Here is a 14106-nt window from a genome sequence, read left to right as displayed (position 1 = left end):
ACAAAAATCCTGAAATAATTTCTACCAGCGTCTCTTGACCCTGAATCAGTCACGCTGTCCGAATCGAATATATAAATAAAATATAATAAAATACCTTGCTCACACAGGCTAAATACGGTTGAATACTATTACATTTTCTATTTTCATTCACACATTTATTTTCCTGTAAAAATCACTTCATAGAAAATCAGCAAAGCCTCAATGCTGCTTGTCTTTTTATTCCCTTTTCTTCTGTTTCTGGTGGAAACTCACCTCTGAATCCATGTATTGGTGGATATCTTGGCTGATGGTCCATAGACTGCAGTTAGTCATCCAGCTGTTTTGAAACCTCAACAAACTTAACACTGAATATGTGTGTGTTGACAAATACCTCATGAGCTAATTTATTATTATTGTATTACTCATAAGGGAATAATTCAAATTGAGAATGGGGATAGATTATATGTAAGTATAGGTCTGGAAGGGTTTTGCATACATTTTTGCTGCATATGTCCATCAATTTTGCAAAAACCTTTGTTGTCCAGTACTGACTGCTGATGATGTTATATCCCTCTGGGTACTCACAGTCCATCTATTACGTTTGTTATCATCAAACAAGTGCCCAGCCAAAAGGAATTGGGACATTTTTCAATTCATTTCCCTATCCCATTCTACTTCATTTAGGGATTTACACTGTACTTGTTGAATTACATTACGTGGTTGAATAGATACGTTGTAATATCTTTTATCTTTTTAAATCTCTCACGTGATGTATCTGTGTTTCTGTATGATGACTCTGCGATGTGACCTTACCCATCCACCTTCCTATCATGGAGTTATCCATGCAGCACTTCAATTATTATCAAGGACAGTCAGTTAAGGTGACACCTTGTGTTCATGCACTGCGTAAGCTTGTGCTATAGTTTATGGTTGTGTTATGGTGTATGCTCGTGTTATGGTGTATGGTTGTGCTATGGTGTATGGTTGTGTTATTGTGTATGCTCGTGTTATGGTGTATGGTTGTGCTATGGTTGATGGTTGTGTTATGGTGTATGGTTGTGTTATGGTTTATGGTTGTGTTATGGTGTATGGTTGTGTTATGGTGTATGGTTGTGTTATGGTGTATGGTTGTGTTATGGTTTATGGTTGTGTTATGGTGTATGGTTGTGCTATGGTTGATGGTTGTGTTATGGTGTATGGTTGTGTTATGGTTAATGGTTGTGTTATGGTGTATGGTTGTGTTATGGTGTATGGTTGTGTTATGGTGTATGGTTGTGTTATGGTGTATGGTTGTGTTATGGTTTATGGTTGTGTTATGGTGTATGGTTGTGTTATGGTGTATGGTTGTGTTATGGTTTATGGTTGTGTTATTGTGTATGCTCGTGTTATGGTGTATGGTTGTGTTATGGTGTATGCTCGTGTTATGGTGTATGCTCGTGTTATGGTGTATGGTTGTGTTATGGTGTATGGTTGTGTTATGGTGTATGGTTGTGTTATGGTGTATGGTTGTGTTATGGTGTATGGTTGTGTTATGGTGTATGCTCGTGTTATGGTGTATGGTTGTGTTATGGTGTATGGTTGTGTTATGGTTTATGGTTGTGTAATTGTGTATGCTCGTGTTATGGTTTATGGTTGTGTTATGGTTTAAGCTTGTGCTATGGTGTATGGTTGTGCTATGGTGAATGGTTGTGTTATGGTGTATGGTTGTGTTATGTTTTAGGGTTTTTCATTAGCAAGCTGCCGACCCCATTTCCCATGTGGATTATTTTCAATATCAACGCTCTATATGGGTGTGGAGAAGTTTAAAGGTTTCTGCAATATTCTGCATTCATTAACAAAATTGAGCATCAGTTCTGCCTGCTCACTGTGTATATTCTCAACGGCGACTGGGATGTTGTGAATGGACGTGAGATCGCCCGTGTTTACGTGCATCAAACAAACAGCGTCAGTGTAAACAAAAATCTTCAATGGGTTAGTGTTACATCGGTCTAATTGCACAGGACTGCAGTCTGGCCAGCAAGTGGCTTGCCGTTCTATTTTTAGGAAAGGAAAACGAATGTGAGATGTCTTCACTCCCACGTCTCCTCTCCAGTTTCCAGGCACTATCCTCTAGATCGCATAGCACGGACCTACAGTGTGAGCATGCAGGCGCACACACACACAAACACACACGCAGACTTCCTACCTGTCACTGACCAACGTCAATCATGGTGCGGACGTGCACAAACGGAGGGCATGTACGGCGGAGTGTGGCGCAGTGCGATCACAAAGCGCTCCGACAAGCAACTAAATTAGAGCGCGTGGCCCCTGCTCAGACTCCCCGGGAGGGTTGAATTACGACTGGTATTTTTAGTGAAGGCTACGGGCTTCATCCCTGGAACCCGCTGGCGGCTGAGGGCCATCACTCACAAGCCTGTCTTCCCCCAGTAATATCTGTGCTAGTCCTTAGATTCGTATTCTTCAAAACATTCATAATCCACGAATGTCCTTATCCTCAGCCGTCCGCTTCTTGTTTGTTTAGCGCCCCCGAGCCGGCAAACACCTGTCTGACACACACACCGACCTGCGTCCTCAGCGAGAACAGGAGGCCCAGCACCCACGAGCCCTCCCGTGGGCCCGGCCCGAGGTGTGTGTGTGTGTGTGTCGTATGTTTTTCCCGTGGACAGGAACTCACGCCAGACATCAACAAAAGCACATCACCCTTCCCATCCACACGATGAAAGAGGGATTGTGGGAAGCACACATCCTGTGTACTGTCTTGAGCTTTTTCCATTGCATTGATGTGACGGCCAGGTCAAAAAACACCGGGACCAAGCTTTGTTCTTGTTGTTGTTCTTGGCTGTTTTTTCTGTGTACGTACCATCAAAGCAATGAAAAAAATGTAAGTCAAATCAGGTGTCCATATAGCTGTCAATTACAGCTGTCATTAATCTGACAGTTTAAGCTGTATCTTGCATATGATGGTTTCGACGTCAGTTGAAAAAGTTGAAAAAGTTTTCTTTCCCTTACACACAGTTTAATGAATTCCATACACCTTAATTGGTTTGACTCCACTCTTATACAGTTCATTTTATTTATTCTATCTCATATTTCAGGATAACTTTCCTCAGAATATTCATAGGACTATGAAGCTAGCAGCAAAACACACTAAGCATGAACTTTTTAAGCTTATTTTTCCCCACTCTGGGACTTATAAAGGATTATCTTATCTTACATGACCTACTGCAAATTGCCAGGGTTCTCAAAGCCCATGAACCTTTGCCCTTTGATTAGATAAGTTCACATTAAGATTTAAATATGTATTTTAGATCGTTCTGTTTATTTGCAAGAAATACGAGTGATAACTTTAATTTCATTCTTTCTGTGTTTGAGAAGATGAAAAACAAAAGTGGTTGTTAAATGAGAAGAAATGAAAAAAAAACGTGAAATCCTCCTTCCCTCTCATCCTTTTCCCAACTCAAAGGCACCATCTGCTGCTCACAGTGCAAGACTATCTGCCCACTACACCAGGAATCAGGAACATTTATTGCCAAAATATGTTAGACATACAAGGAATGTGACATGGTGCTTGCTGCATAACAACGGACAGTAAGCCAATCGGTCACATCCGGATTCAGGAGGAAGTCATGTGTTAGATTTTGCCAAATCGTACTGGTTGTAAATGAACCCAAAGCTAATTCATGGATTTGACAATAACACCAAAAAAACAGTACTTCATGAATTATTATCTGATTTATTTGAATAAAAGTGCAGGAAAAACATCAATGGAAGTCATAAATATAGTCAAATTAAAGCATAAATACATCAACCAAAAGAAATTGTAGTCTTTTAGGAATAAATAAAAATCCTGTAATATTGTTAAAATGTGGCTTTCATATTAAATACTGGAGTTTTTGAACTTCTTATATGTACACATCACAGTGGAAATACACCAATACCTTTAATCAAAATAATAAACATGATTTTAAATGTCCATAGTAAATCCTAATGACACAGCCATTAAGAGAATGGCGTTTTATCCCCAGTAGCAGTGACTCCCTCTTCTCCCAGCCAGGGCTCATGCAGCTCCCCCAGAATCTCGTGCAGGGACAGCTCGGGCAAAGGGTCGTACCGGACCAGCGCCGGCGACTCGGACCCCCCGCAGACTTCCACAGGGGCCCCGCTCCACGAGTTCTCCATCCACGAGTACTGACTTTCCCCCGGCGTGGTGTTCTCCAGGCTGGCATCCCAGTATCCAGAATCTGGGGTGTCTGGAGTTGAGGAGTGGGAGGTGGAGTGGGAGGTGGAGTAGGAGGTGGCGCAGGGCATGTACACCCGCTGCTCTGCCGATCCCGGATACACGGCCCCTCCCTGAGTGGAGCTGGAGCCGTAGCTCCTCATCTCCAGGGGGGAGAGGCCCCACTGGGGCGGGACGGGGGAGCTTTGGCTGACCGGCTGGGACCAGAAGCCCCTCATGGAGGCGCCGGGTCCGCACCCGAGCGGCCCGCCCTGCTTCGGCCCGTACACGGAGGCGTAGTGCCCGTGCTCCTCCGCGGCGGAGTAGGCCGGGGGGCGCTGTCCGTAGTAGCAGGCCATCTTCACTTCTTCCTCCTTCACCTGGCTCTGATAGGCCGGCGGGGGGCCCAGAGGCGGCAGATGGACGGAGCCGGCCTGCCGGTCCCCTCTGGCGGCAGCGTGTGGTGGAGGCAGGGCGTCACGTGCTGGGCTGTCAGACTGCCACAGAGCTTTCTTGGCTCCTTTGCACTTCAGCGTGCGAGCTCTTCTGTTCTGAAACCACACCTGGACAAGAAAAGGAGAAAATAAACAAAAATGCTGGGGTTGGAATGGGGTCGGATAAACAAAACAATCTGCCCGGTTAATCATTTTCCGGTAAACAGGCACCGGCGAGGCGGCGGGACAGGATTAGTACAGCAGTCCGCCGTCAGAGCCTTGTTGTACAGTCTATCTGCGAGCTCAAACAAGGGCCTGATAAAAACAGCTTGTGTCATCTTTAAAGATAAGCAGTCAAGTGATAGCGATATCTAGAATCCTATGCAGGATGAATTTGAAAACAGAGGCTTTTTTATGATAAGAAAAGTGCAGCTTGTGTCGTAAGGCAGAAGGCCTCTGTGTGTGCTCGCATGCGTGCGTTTCATCTCTCAAACAACAACAGTTTCAAAGCTCCTGAACTTATCCGAAAGGACCATTTAATTGACCCTAAGCAGCTCTGTTTGACTTGCGTCATCATCCTCACTGCCCGCCATGCAAGGGCTCGGCCATTTCATACCTGGATGCGTGACTCTGGCAGGCCGGTGGTCTTGGACAGGCTCTCTCTGAGGCTGATGCCCGGGTACGGGTCGGTCTCGAAGGTGACGCGCAGGAGCTCCACGTGGTCCTTGGAGAAGCTGGTTCTCTTCCTGCGGCTGGTGCTGCGATTGGAGCCGCCGCAGGCCGCGGGCCTGGCATCATCTGGGGGGGGGGGGGGGAGAAGAAGGGGAGAAGGGTTCAACGTCGGACAGTATCCATTGATGTTTTTTCTCTTACATTATATTACATTACATGTCATTTAGCTGACGCTTTTGTCCAAAGCGACTTCCAAGAAGTGCATTTCAACCATAAGGACACAAAGCCAGAAGAACAAGAAACAAGAAAGTGCAAATGCTTTCATCTAGTTGTCTTTTTTCCTTTGCCCTCTTGTTGTGCTCTGAACCAAGGGGCTGTTAGTAGTAGTTTCCCAAGAGGCGTCTTTCTTAAGCTGTAATTCGAAATGAATGCCTTCATGAAATGCATACATTCTGAATGCTGAATGTGCAGTAGTACACATAATTGACTGCCCTTATATTTCTGGTTTTAAAAGTTCCAACTCTGTGATATCTGAACCAAAATACCCAATAAAGTCTTTGAAAGCAGAAAAAAACAAGGATCTTGTTGATATCCAGACAAATATCTGTAAGAATAAACTGCTCATTGGTCTTTCAAACTGCATGCTGCATGCTGTATGCTGTATCTAAAATGGCTAAATCTCAAAGTAGTTGTAGATTTTGTAGCAGCCCTATTGAGTTCATCCAGGTTGGTGAATCGCCTTACATCACACACAGCGGGTGCCACGTGCTGCAAAACCAATTCACCTTGCACTATTAACTATTTCATCCAGGGCTTAATATCACACAAACAAAAGTGTACAGGACATGAGGCAAAACATGAAGATCACAAAGCACTTCTTACCATTGCTGGAGTCCTTCCACATGGCAGTGGCTCAATAAATGAAGCTCTGGGGACAAAATGGATTTCTTGTGGACTTCTGATCCGACAGAGATCAGTGTGACACTGTGTTCCTCCACCGAGAGACTGTGACTGTGTCTCCTGCTCGCAACAGGGTGCCTTTTATACTGATCACCTGAGACCCCCGGGAGGCCATGGCACAGCCAGATGGGAGTTGGGGTGGGGATTTGTTTTTACTTTGAGGATGGGTTCTTAACAGAAGTACTCTGGCCCTTCCGATCCGTTATCACCTCGTAGCTATCAAAGTGGCGGCAAGGTCAATGGTAAATATGACACACTGCGGAATGATCTCAGGAGAGACAAAGGGAAGTCGCTCAGTGATTGTCCGCCTCGTCGATACCACTTAACAAGGCGGACGACTCACATGTGATTGCTTGTGTTTTGGTGCTGCTCAGAGTAAGCAAGGTCCAAAGACAGACATTCTTTTCTTGGCTCTTTCTTATCCATGATTGGTCTTTCTTTCTAATATTTTTTTGTGTGACGTGGTTTTCTTGGTTTTTCAGCTTTTTTGGTTGTAAAGAATATACTGTACCGTATATATATATATATATATATATATATATATATATAGATATATTTATAGATATATGCAAACCACTACTGTATGTTTATATATAAGTTAATATATACTGTATTTTAACAGTTTTTCATATACCAGGCAGCAATGATGAAGTGAAAGTTTTTATTAAGAGACAAATCTTTCTTAATATTGGAGTAATGACCCTTTTATTCAAATCTGGCTGATGTGTGATGGTGTCCAGCACAAACACCGGCAGCTTTGCACACCGTTAACGTTAATCAACAGACAACAATCTTATATTTATCTCAAAGGCTTTGGTGAAACACAAAACAGCCTCCTGGGTCGCAGCCCATCGGCGCCTCCTGTTTGTCGTTTTCTTTTCACATGCAGAGCAGCTCTCTCCGTAAACAAAAGAGGGGTAAATAGCCACTGATGAATTGGACTGTTACACAGCAGCCTTCAGACCTCTGAATATGTGCATCAACGCAGCGGCAGGCCTGTCAAACGGTTCAACATGTCCAGGCTTTGACTTTAATATCTTATTATCTGCACGTCGAACCGGTCTTCTGTGCTCGGACAAGCTGCTGGAAATTAAGTTACGTAAATTAAATATATACACATATTAACTTGATATCTATATAGATATATCGATATATCTATATATATGCATACTCCTCCCTATCCATTTTTAACTTCTATTCTTGACCTTTGACTTCTTCCCTATTGGTTGAATTCAATGGTTTTTAAGCAGCATGTCAAAAGTGTCCAAAATGTAAATCGGCAACATTCTGAGTCTAAAGCCAAACAGTACAAAAGGACAAAGTTCAGATGCCGATTTACCATAGTTTTGGGTGTATTAGAAAACAATGCCGCTTGAAGTCTACCCGGGTCATCTGACGCAGCAAAACAAGCTAAGGCCGTCTCTTTTTCATCTTTATCTGGGAAACTCGAAGAATCAATGTCTCCATGTGTAGAGACGGCTCCTGAAAGTCCCAACAACACTCCCTGTGCTTTGTCCAAATCCAATCATTATAACACACAGCACTAAGCTGCCAAACCCACTCATTTGAAGGGGTGATTGACATGAATACTGGATAGCCATATTTAAAAACGTTTATTATCTACAATTAGTAGAATTAGTCTAATAAAAATGGGAAAGAGTGTGATCAATAAATCAATATATTTCAGCAGATTAAAGCCTTGCTCTAACCCAGTTTACATACAATGACGATTGATTAAAGTTAACTAAGCACTGGTGCAGCAGATAGGCTAATCAGCTAATGCAAAATCACTACAGGGAGCTTTGTTTAGGTGGGTGATCTGCATATTTTGAGAAAAAAAAAGATAATTTGATCATCTTAACCCTTAATGGTAATTGAAAATAACATGATCCTCCAAATAGGAAAACTGTCAAGCTACAGGAACATGTCATAGAGGAGGGCATGCAGCTTCTGAATTACAGTTTGGAAGCGGTGTTGTAGTTTGATCAGGATGCATTCACTTTTATATAATAATTTGCTACTTTAGATGTGGATAAAATTACAAGGTGAGAAAGTATTTACTTTATTTTAAATGATACAGATAATTATTCTGCCAAAATATACAGATGGCATTTGGTGGGATTTTAATAAAAGATAATAAGAGTTGTATTTTATGTGTGCATGAATAAGTGTGTTTGACTTATTGACATAATAAGATTATTATCTGCCCGTCTTATTCTTGAGTTTATCAGGTTTTTTGGGAGTTGTGAAAAAGGTCTATCTATATATGACAGCTATTGTCTACTGTTTCATCATTATATTTCAAATAAATAAATAAATCATCGGATACTGTCCCAATATAGTTTCTGATCTGTCAATGAATATATTTCCAGGGTAGAGATGAAGTGGACTATTAATGCAACTCCTCACATATATATATATATTTATTTATATATTTACAAAACTCACAAGTTTTCCGGTCACTGGAATATTCGACCGGAAGATCGTGACAGTATTAATGAATACATCCCCCCTACCCCTCCCTCAGGAATATGAAAAAACCGATCCCCGGTCAGCCCATCCTCCCGTGGTCCCTCCTCGCCGCTGTTTCCACACGGTCGTATTTGATAGCGGGACCAGCGCAGCACGGCGGAGCAGCAGCCATGGCTAAAAGTGATGGATGCGATTACTTTAAAAGAACCAGCACGTTTTGGATCGTCTTCGTGACACTGGGGATGGGATATTACACTGTAAGTTCATTACGTAATGAGTCATAATCTAAATAAGATTAAATAAGTGTAAATCACCCGTGTACGGTTAACACCGCCGTGTTGTGTTGCCTAAAATGTCCTCCGGGTCGTGTGCTTTTTTTCAAAAAATAAAAACGCTTCTGTTGGAGAATTGGTGTTAAAATGATCGTGTTTGTTAACAGTTGTCATTTTTTGAAACTGTTGTATTACCAAAGTGTCGTTCGTGGTCATTGTTACGTCACGCTTTGGTCGCTATCTAGCGTTCGTCTAATCGGGACTCTTTTGGACTTTTTGTCCAAAGTCCATCGGACCCGCTGGGTGTCCATTGCGAGAGTCTGTTCCCTCCAGCCGATGTTCGCCCCTTCAAACACCGACAACACCGTGCCAAACTCCACTCTACACTTGATAACGGTGTAGTTATTATAGTTGTATAGTTGTATAACTCGCAAACTCATTGCTCCCCAAATGCACCACAACATTAAAGCTCATAGCAGGTGGCCTGTAGATGTTTAGGTTTTGTTTGGTTTGCTTAAATATATATATATATATATTTTTCTTGTATTGTGTGGATATGCAATTTGGCAAACAAATTACGCAATTAAATGTGGCTTAGAACTTCAAGTTTAATAAGGAATAAATGGGTATGATGGGGAAACATTCATGTTGACTTCTATCGGGTGCTTTACTCTTTGAAATATCTTTAAGTTCAGCATACTGTTAGAATCACTGATACTAATCCACTGTAAAAACTGTTTTGGAATAACTGCTTTTGAAATGGATACATTATAAAAATAAAGGACTATCCAAAGGAAATTAATTTGGTAAAAGGTCTTTGCTCATTAATCTTATTAGTTTATTTACTTGTGATTTAGAATCTGTAGTGTTGTTAGCTGTCAGTATTTATTATAAGATTTGAGTCTGACCCCAACATGGAAGATATGGAGTGCGTTTGGGAGCAACAACTCCTCTACTCATTCGCTTTCACATGACGGCACACCAACAAAAACCCTCCAGCGTTTAAAACCGATTCTCCTCCGGAACTCCGTCGAGTTAAATCCCCGTGGCCTCCAACAAGGCCGCTCTGTGTGGCTACTACAGCTTTTAAAGTCACGACTGCTGCTAGGAGCCAGTCAAACTGTACGAGCGCGAAGCCCAATGGCATACCGCTTATTATTATCACTACGTATTTATACATTCTGTTCTGTTAGAGCCGGTATAACACTAATCAAATGATGTTTACCCGGATGTATGGGAACATCCACCTTTCTATACTTTGTGGGACTCCCGGCGGTCAGACATGTTATGCTTTTTCACCAATTATCTAAGGTCCTAAAATGAAACATACATCATCCGCTTGTGTGTTTCAATCAATCGGATCACTTTCTGTGCTTTTTACCAAATTTCATGGATCTACAAGTCAAGTCTCTGAATATATTGAACCCTGAAAATGTGGGGAAAAAAACTATGAAATTGTCAAATAGTCCCCTCTTGCTGAACTTATCTTGCGGCGTTAAAAAGCGCACACACACACACACACACACAAAGCTCAGGTTTGTCTCAAAGTTTCTGCATAGGTTGCATGGGTTAACTCGGCACTACTCTTGGCTGTGTGTTGCAGTGCATCGTGTTCGCGCCGGAAACGATCCCATTCAAGCAGCTCGGCCCCTTCGGCAGCTTCTGCAGACACTTGGTGGATAACTACGCTGGCATTATGTACAAAGGGTAAGTGAACACCCTTCCTTGACAGCAGTCACCCCCTCGGATAGAAGCGTTGTGATGCTGCCTAATTAGAAAGAAAGGCGACCAGTGGATTGTCTTAGCTCACGATCAGACGACGTGCAAAGTACCCTCCGTGGGCTGCAAACCAATCAGCTGCAGCCATTCGCACTTCCACTGGCGTGAAGTTTTGCTAATTAAGCCTTTAAGCTGTAGCGCCAGCAGAGCGTGACGACGCCAATCAAAGGACAAATGTTGTTGCTGTTGTTTGAGTCATGTGACCCGCAGGTCGTTGGGTGTTCTGGTGAGTGGTTGATCTGTTGTGGAGGTTGTCACGTGACTCCAGCACTGATGGACTGTGGGGTGTCCCTCGGCTTTGTGGCTGGATTTCAACTTTAAAAAAACTGAAAAACCTTATTACAATTGTGACATGAAGGTGTGTCTGTTACAGATGGTGGGCCTCCTGGGCCATCCATGTCACTGAGGCCTACATTGCATTAAGGGTGTGCAGGTAAGGAAGACAGTAGATGAGGATGTAACCGCATTTCTGACAAAACCTTCTACTTAGAAAGTTTCATATACCCCCAAAGCCCCAAACAACCTAAAAGCTTTAAACATCTGAATAAATAAGCCTCCAACGCTTCCATTTGTCATCCATTTTTGTTTTTTTACAACAAATCTCAAATGTAATTGTCTCATTTTGATCACGCAGAAATGACCAACACGCCTTACATTGAATCCCAATGGCGTATTGGTGCACTTGTTCATAGAAGCAGAGGTTCAAGGCGCAAACGATACCAGGCGAGCCGCCGCGTTAGGATTTTGGACACAAAGCAGCGGCTGCTGGCTCGACCCTGGTTCATTGTTGTCTTCTCTGCAGCAACAAAGGCATCAGCGACGCGGCTACTCGCTGCCTGTGGGTTGTCCAGACCTTTCTGTTCGGCTTCGCCTCCCTCGGCCTGCTCATCAAGTACGACCCCAAGCGCCCCAAACAGCACTGATTCCAGCGGCAGGGGCCCACAGAACAACGCGGCGTCAACTGCGATGAGGAAGAAGGTCACTTCCCTGGGCCTCCTCTTCTTCCTCCAACGTCTTTCCTCATTGATCTGACATCCTGCGGTGGAAGAAAATTGAGCCCTTTCACTGTCATGCTATCTCTTCAGATACAAAGGTGTCCAATAATTATTCCTAAAATGGAAATTAATCTCCATTTCATTCCATCGGTTTTATATTAACAGACTGTAGAGGTTTTTTATTGATAATAATATTAACAGATGAATTTGGCCTGTGCTGAATATTTAGTGCAATACAAGGGGATCTTTAATAAGAATACTTTTGTACTCTTTCTTTACGTTTACATTGAGCCTGAGAGACAGCAGGATATTCTCTCAGCTGCTGTGATGAAGAAACCTTTTGGCTGCCGATGGGACGTTGACGTCAACCTCAAAAGTTCTCCGGGTTAAAATGTAAAGAGAGCTGCTGTACGCGGTTCATGTTCCCATCCGCCTTTCATATGCTGCAGTGCCTTGAGTTCAACTTTTTAAGTTAACACAGCGAAAATAAAGAGTGACTTAACAAACTTAATGGAATGTGTTGCATCATTTCTATTCCTCCTGAAAAGCTTCATTCTACATTTCATTGTGGTTTACTGAATTATTTGATCAAAATAATCAAATGCACAGCAGGGCTTGTCACTTGTTCAGTCATGTCACGGAAGCTTCGCAGGTATAATGTTTTTTTCCCTTTTTAGTGTAGCATGTTAATAGATGGATGAAAAAGTTTGGAGACCAACAAAGTGACCACAATGAATTCTGAGGGGAGCTTTGCATATGTTTGTTTCCTATTTTCATAGCAATTCATCCTGTGCTTGTTGTCATTTTGCAATCAAACCCACAATCAACAGACTCCTGTTGGTCCCAGGAGAAGGACAGGGGAAGTCTTCAGGACTCATCCTCTGGGGGACATCTGGTGTTTCTTGCAGCACTACAAGTACGGCATCTCCAACCTCCTGCTCCACCTGAAGCTTCTGTTTACACCGTCAAATACTGTCTGCACCTCCCTCTTTCATTGAACTTAACCTACGTACTTTTAAACTTGAAAATGTGTGTGTCTACACATACAAAATAGAGAAAATGTATGCTTCAATTCTGCCAATTAAGAACTTTAAACACTGAACTCATCAACACAAAGTGGTTCAGAAAGGTTACACACAGTCTTGTTCTCACCCACTTATGAGAACTTAGTTATAATAGAGGGTTGTCCTGTTTCTTTTTATAAATGTATCTCAGATGAGTCAAAGAAATGTCACAGTTGAGTACGATTACTTAATATATTAATCCATCCTGCTTTTTTACACATTTAATTCCAAAGAAATAGGTTTTAAACATACATTAATAACCCTAATTAAAGTAAATCCTAAAAATGTGCTTCTGATCCTATGCCCAGATGTTCAAAAAATTGGTTTGATCCAATCTCCTGAAAATAACTTCATTGCTTCCTAAAAGTATCGCTGTGGATGTTGACAAACTCAAACACACGTTAATCCACAATTCGTTCCACAGCATAATCAACAAAGCCCGGTCGCAATAAGTGTGGCAACTAATTGACACAACGTGTACTGAGAGTGGCAGCAGTCTGTCACTTGACAATCTAGAGCTGGCTAACAAGTCCTCTGTGATCCGGATTGGCAGTATGAAAAATGAATATTTGCTTCGTGTGGCAAATGCCCATTTTTTAAAGATTAAATATTTTGAGCTTGATTTTGAAGTAATCACAAAGCAGTTATGCTGAAGTGAAAAGAAAATGCCAGGCACTTAGCAGTCAGTCACTGAACCTTGCGCACACATGAACTGATTTGTTTTTTGTTTATAACCCTCAAGAGACCAATTAGAAGGAAGTTGTGATGCAGTTCTCCATTACTGCCAGTAGAGGTCAACGCGGACCAAGGGTTCCCCAATATCTTAATCTGCTCTTATTGTGTATAGGGTCGAACATATTTGCTCTGCGCGCATTTGTAAATCATCTTTTTGCATGTGTGTGTCTATTTGTGTGTATTTGAAATTAATGAGACTGATCTGACCCCAGAGTTGTGTCGCTCAGACGCAGTGTGTGTCAGGGGGTCTGAGAGTGTGCGTGTACCTGTGTGCGCGTGTTTTGCTTCTGTGCGTGTCTGTGTCTGTGTGTGTGGCGCGTGCTGTTGAGTGAGGAGCGGAACAAAACATTCATATCAGCATGCAAGCCCCTGAACACTGAATTGATGATGACGTATGCCATGTGATTCTATTACCACCCCCTACACCGAAGATGCGTGCACGCTATTGAACTGTGCATTCATACACAGTAGAAACATGCATACACTTTCATATTTCGACGTGTGTGCATGTCTACGTCACGGGTGACC

The 14106-nt window shown here is 42.6% G+C and overlaps 1 protein-coding gene across 1 annotated transcript; it reads left to right on the top strand.

Moving 5' to 3' along the window:
- The first annotated feature begins 8837 nt into the window (after positions 1 to 8837).
- On the top strand, positions 8838 to 12290 carry tmem254 (transmembrane protein 254). The gene is made up of 4 exons (XM_037466472.2): positions 8838 to 8990; positions 10609 to 10712; positions 11158 to 11217; positions 11587 to 12290. The coding sequence occupies exons 1-4, from the start codon at positions 8904 to 8906 to the stop codon at positions 11705 to 11707; spliced, it is 372 nt and encodes a 123-aa protein (XP_037322369.1). The 5' UTR covers positions 8838 to 8903; the 3' UTR covers positions 11708 to 12290.
- The last annotated feature ends 1816 nt before the right edge of the window (positions 12291 to 14106 follow it).

The sequence above is a fragment of the Pungitius pungitius genome, chromosome 13 (assembly GCF_949316345.1).
Source record: "Pungitius pungitius chromosome 13, fPunPun2.1, whole genome shotgun sequence".
NCBI lineage: Eukaryota > Metazoa > Chordata > Actinopteri > Perciformes > Gasterosteidae > Pungitius > Pungitius pungitius.
Note: the sequence above shows the minus strand (reverse complement) of the source record. Positions and strands in the feature narration are given on the sequence as shown.

Excerpts from the sequence above, each read along its gene's own strand:
- tmem254 (XM_037466472.2), top strand. The coding sequence starts at position 8,904 with ATGGCTAAAAGTGATGGATGCGATTACTTTAAAAGAACCAGCACGTTT. Across the intron at positions 8,991-10,608 it reads TGGGGATGGGATATTACACT|TGCATCGTGTTCGCGCCGGA; the intron begins GTAAGTTCATTA and ends TGTGTGTTGCAG. Across the intron at positions 11,218-11,586 it reads ATTGCATTAAGGGTGTGCAG|CAACAAAGGCATCAGCGACG; the intron begins GTAAGGAAGACA and ends TCTTCTCTGCAG.